This window comes from Pararge aegeria, chromosome 6 (assembly GCF_905163445.1).
Source record: "Pararge aegeria chromosome 6, ilParAegt1.1, whole genome shotgun sequence".
In the NCBI taxonomy this organism is placed as follows: Eukaryota; Metazoa; Arthropoda; class Insecta; order Lepidoptera; family Nymphalidae; genus Pararge; species Pararge aegeria.
The window spans coordinates 14607340-14613316 of NC_053185.1; the positions used below are offsets into that span (position 1 = coordinate 14607340).

Below are 5977 nucleotides of genomic sequence, written 5' to 3' on the forward strand. Positions count from 1 at the left end.
AAAATGTATTTCGGTGCGGAACTCCAGCCATTTTCCCCTGTTGTAGAGCAGCATTGAATTCCTTTTGAATCATTAATAACTTTCAATCCGATGTTCATTCTGCCAGGACAGCTACGTGCAACAGATCTACCGGAATATTGGAGTTTAATATAAGCTTAAACTCCAATATTCCGGTAGATCTGTTGCAACGTTTGCATTAATGTACACTTGATATCATATTTTACACTTCGACGGAAAGCTAATTTTTTTTCTGACATTGCATATAATGTGGATCCTAACGAAATAATGACTTAGTTGTTTACAAAAAAAATTAAAGCTTGTAGTATTACAAAGTATAGAAAACAATCTATAATTCAAATAAAACCGTAACAGATAAAATTTTGCACATTGAAGATATCTCGAAAATATTTTTAGAGTGCACTCTATAAACGATACTAAGATCAATATTATTTTCTTTTTTTTTTTTGTATCTTGGCCCATAATCACGTCAAAACTACAGAATGAACTCAAATGAAGCATTCCATGATTTTAGTTCATACTACGAAGTACGACGTAGGATTTGTTTTTATCACGAAAATCAGCACAGTTCCCTTGGGAGATGAGTTTATTCTAAGTTAAAATAGTCAAAAGTCAACTGCTCATAACCTTCTACAAAATATTACTTTTACTGAAGTCCGGGCGTAAATCAGAAGGATTGAGGTGTTCTCCCGGCACTTCACCATTAGCTCCCCTGATTTCATGAGCATAAATTGCTTACCTACCGAATAATCGAAGCGCAACCAGTACTATACTCATTTTTATATAGGTTCGGTGGCCATCCTTGGTCTGAATCATCAGTTTGAGTAAGGTGATTCTAAACTACACCCTGCAGTTGAACAATAATAAAGCTGATAATACTTATGAAAATCGAGTATTTGTATTTTTTAAGTATATATAGCAATGCTTACAATAAAAATAAAAAAACTATTCAAAGAAAATTACTCACAACGTGAATGTTGTGAGTAAAGTTTACATTGAGTACATTTTCATACAATCAATAAATAACAACCATCTATTTCCATTAAAACAAATAGGACAGGCGATTTATTGATGTTATCTATTGAGGGTTATTGATGACCCGCCACCCCACTTTGATATGAGAAGGTCAGAATGCCTGTCATAATATTTTTTATCTTTGACCTGGCAGCAGTATGTCACACATAATAGATGTATTATTTTATTAGGTAATATATGTAAATTCCATACGGTCGATTCAATTACGTACCAGGATTTGATGAGCAATAAAAAAGTGACTTTGGGGAGATATCTACTAGGAATTCATCACCTCAAAGTAAATAAAAGGAGGTACTTGGGAAAGCAAGAGGAACAACACATTCAAGATCATCGTACTGGAAAGCTAAACTAGCTTTCTGTATTTGCGAAAAGATAAGTTTTTTGACATTACTGAAAAAATTTACTGGAATAAATGTAGTTGAATAACCCCATCATTTATCATATCAACCCATTATCGGCCCACTACAGGGCACGGGTCTTCTCCCGCAATGAGAAGGGGTTAAGGTAGTAGTCCACCCCGCTGGCCCAGTTCGGATTGGTGGTCTTCACACAGCTCAGGGATTTCTAGCTTTTTGGTTCTAATTGACCTAGTCGGCAATCAAGCTCAAACATCTTTTGCGATGATGATACAAAAACTTCATTTAGATTTTTAAAGCAGAAAATCTTATAAAAGATAGAAGGTAGAAGCTTTATTTATGCGTAATTAATTAAATAATTAAATATCCTACGACACTACACATAGCGACAATTAGTACTAAGATGATTTTATAATATACAGATAAAGAACTAGACTCTGAAAAACATTCGAGTTCATCACACGAACATTTTCCAGTCGTGGGATTCGAACCCACAGCCAGAGACTCAGAAAGCAGGGTCGCTGCCCACTGCACCAATCAGCTTCAAAGTTATTTGAAAAAGAGGTCAATGGTTACAATTTAAACCAAAGAGTACAATGACTATCATCCTCTGTAGTCTGAATTCAAAAAAGCAGACCACATATCAGCATTTTTTAATTGAATGAAGCAAAATATTTTATTATTAATATACTGACAGATACTTGATAGTTATAAAGGTATGCCAAAAGCAGGCGGACAAATTTGTCAATCAATCAAGATTTTTCGAGAATTTCATTAATTTATATCGCATAATCCTGAAAATGTCTGAACTTGATACTAAGAAGAGTAAAGTGTCAATGGTGCATATGAAAAGCCATTCCAACAAGTCACAAATAGGCTTCGGAACAAAATCAATGAGCAGATTGAGAGTTCGGAGACAGTCGTTTGGATTTGCTGGGGTCCCGGGGATACGGCCTGTGGAGCGAACGTCTCAGGTCATTGATTATTTTTAATTCTATGAAACATCACTTAAAGTAATTACTGGCTTTATTTACATTTATTTAGTTCTATTTTTATAAGGCACCACTAACTTTTTGGAGTTATTTGAATTTAATTTAAGCAAATTTAAATATCACTTGCTCTAAACGGTGAAGGAAAACATCGTGAAGAAACCTGCATGCCTGAGAGTTCTTCATAACGTTCTCAAGAACGTGTGAAGTCCCACCAATCCACACTTGGCCAGCGTGGTAGACTACGACCTAAATCCTTCTTATTCTCAAAGGAGACACATGCCCTGTAGTGGGCGGATAATGAGTTGATGATGATGTTGTTACCTTAACTAGCTGACCCGCGCAACTTCGTCTGCACGAAATGGTTTTAATATTTTAAAAAATCCTAGAAACTAATTGCAGCGCTACCTACCAGGTCCAGTTTTATTTCCAAACTATGTTATTCGCGGCCCGTCGTCGCCGTACGTTGTATTCTATACCCGTCGCAACTTCTAAGCGATAGGTTCAATTTGAATAATTTAAAAATCAATTTGCATGTATATAATCAGACTTAATATTTATATTATTGTATATCTTTAGCATTTATAATATAAGTAGGACGGTACGCATGCATTCGATCGTTGTCCCATTTGCCTTGTGACTTGCTGTTATCTGTGAAGTGTTATGTCCTTTATCTCCGACAATATTTATCTGATCCCCATTAAAATTAGACAACACATGCTTGATAGTATACATTTTCAAATAAAAAAAGAATTATTAAAATCAGTTCAAATTTAACGGAGCTATGAAGTAAAATTTATAAAAATCTCCATACCGTTTCCCGGAGAGAACTTATTGTATATCGGGATAAAAAGTATCCTATATGTTGACCCGGAATGCCAACTACCACTATGCCAAATTTTATTTAAATCCGTTCAGTAGTTTTCACGTGATGCCCGGACAGACAGACAGACAGACAGACCAAAATTAAATAAAAATCTGTTTTGGACTCAGCATCGATTATAGAGCATCCCCGGTTAAAATTTACAAAATATATTAAATGTATAGAATTCTTCCACTTACAGATTTATTATAAGAATAGATAATCCTAACTTAGCTTACCAAAGCTGGTAAAATGCGGCATCGTGTTTTGGTTATTTTCAAGCATGTTATCTTATATTTCTTACCAGAATTGAATTATTATAACTAGTCTATTACACTGCTTGTAACAGGGTACGTCCGAGTTATTAATACCGCGATGGTTATTCCTGTCGCCAAAAAGGATTGCTGTATTGCGGTATGAAGGCTTGCCTTGGTTGCCGGTGTAATAACAGGCTCATGAAGCTTAACACCTACGGGTTGATGTTCACAGGGCGGCACTTATAAGGAAATGTTCCTTGCATGCCCTACGGACTCCGGATTCATGAGAAATAAATCTTACACTGAGATACCCGACTTTTTTTTTTTATGTTTATAGACGAACGCTTGACTGCAATCACACCTGATGGTAAGCGATGATGCAGCCTAAGGTGGAGCGCGCTTGCCTAGAAGATGCCTATTCACTCTTGATTTGAAGGTACTCATGTTGTAAGAACTGGGGAAAATGGAAGCTGCAAGAGCATTCCAGATCCTAGCGGTGCGGATCAGAAACGAAGATGCGAAGCGCATCGTACGCGTCCGCGGTATATCGACCACGTAGGGACGCAGATCCTTACGGTGCCTCGCGGTTCGATGGTAAAAAGGCGAGGGGGGAACTAGATCAAATAGTTCTTGAGCACACTCTCCGAAATATATCGTGTGGAATACCGAAAGGCAGGCAACCTTGTGACGATTTTCCAAACTCTTAAGATATCGGGATACAAGGATTCCGACTCACTAAAACTTGCTCAGTAACCACCCTCAGCACGAAACTTGGAAGCTTCAGGAAGATCTCCTAAGAACGCACCTGGCGTAGGCCTTCCAAATCTAATCTCTCATCTAGGCATATTATTAATAATGTCAATGTCAATTTACAGATTGCCATCGAATTCAAACGCCCTGTTCTGACTTACTTGCCTACTTACCAACTCGGACCAAATTACAAGTTTCATCTTCCAACAGTACAGAAGTTGACTGATGAGCTACTGGATGAGCTTTGGGATGGTCACAAGTATAATGTTCAGGTGATTGGTGAAATTCTCGAACTATTTCCAAGAAGAGAGATTATCTACACGACACTTTTGGTTTTCTCGATCAATTGATTCCGCCCTATTAGTCTTATTTACTCTTAGTCCGACCGTGTCTTATAGTAAAATAATGATTTTAGTATAAGACACGGCTATGTGACGGCTTTATGTGCTGTTAATAACTCCATTATTTACTGCGGGCTATTACTTAGAATATCTGAACAGAACGCCCCAAGATAATAACGCAGAATTCCGGGACTGCGAAGTTAATTTACAGCACAGGTAGAACTGCGCAGTGTCCGGTCGGGTGCGTAAGACTCGCTGTCTGAAACACCAATTGTCAATTAAGTGCCAATTGCGTCTCGGATGGAGCGCCCAAGAATCGTGTACGCGTGTGCTTTTACGCCCCAATTCATGCTAACGACTAGAACAAAATCACTTATCAGTATTATTCAATCTCGTAGTTAACAAAGCACTTTCTTTGAAGGATTCTCCTGCTCTAGCACTCCGCATAGCTGGCGAGCTGATGCGAAAACTTAAAGCCATACAATTCAACCGTTATCGCCTTATCTGCGTGGTCACTATCGGCCAAAAGAGAGCTCAGAGCTATAACAACGCCGTGTCTTTCTTATGGGACCACGAGAGAGATAACTATGTTGACGTTCAAAGAGAAGTTAGCACTGCTTTCATTCAGGTTACAACTTTTGGTGTATATTTAGACTAAACACTATGAAGTAGTTCAGGTAGTATTAATTCTTATTTGAGGAAAAGAACATTAGATGGCATACATTAAGTTGCAAAACAGATACGACACGTGTTGGGTTAGCGTTGTGTAAAATTGCTCTGGAGTTATCAGCAGCCTATTGTGTGCTATTAAAATGAAGACTAACTGACAAAATAAAAAAAAGAAAAGTATATCTGAACCAAGAAAATGGATTTGGGTTATTGGGACAAACGGTAAAAGCTCCATTACAACTAGTTGGCATCCAAATCATATGAAAAGATGTTAAGGTAGAGTATCCACTCTATGAAAAGATGAAATTGAGTAGGAAAACTAATACCGCACTCAAAAAAAAAACAAGAAGGAAGATGATGTCTAAGGTTATAAATATTAATATAAATAAATTAACGAAAAACGAGGCTTGAATATATAAACATGTCATACTTGAGTACATGTCTCTTCTAGCTAATGATATCGTTATTTTTATTGCAATTAGTTAAAAATTAAAAAAGTGGTTCGGATCTTTAAAGATGCTGATTATTATTGGGCACAAGTGTTGGGAAATGATGACATCATTGCAAAATAATCATAATTTATAATGTAGAATAATATATTCATTAATTATATGTTATTATATAATATACATAATATTGTTGGTAACACAGCTTTTTATTATATAATACGAGTCTTTGAAGTCCTTGATAATTTGGATAG

General features: G+C 36.6%; 1 protein-coding gene across 1 annotated transcript; it reads left to right on the forward strand.

Annotated features, from left to right (window-relative positions):
* Window positions 1-2209: 2209 nt before the first annotated feature.
* Window positions 2210-5266, forward strand: LOC120624783 (dynein light chain Tctex-type protein 2B-like). Its single transcript, XM_039891516.1, has 3 exons — window positions 2210-2383; window positions 4393-4539; window positions 5030-5266. The coding sequence occupies exons 1-3, from the start codon at window positions 2210-2212 to the stop codon at window positions 5264-5266; spliced, it is 558 nt and encodes a 185-aa protein (XP_039747450.1).
* The last annotated feature ends 711 nt before the right edge of the window (window positions 5267-5977 follow it).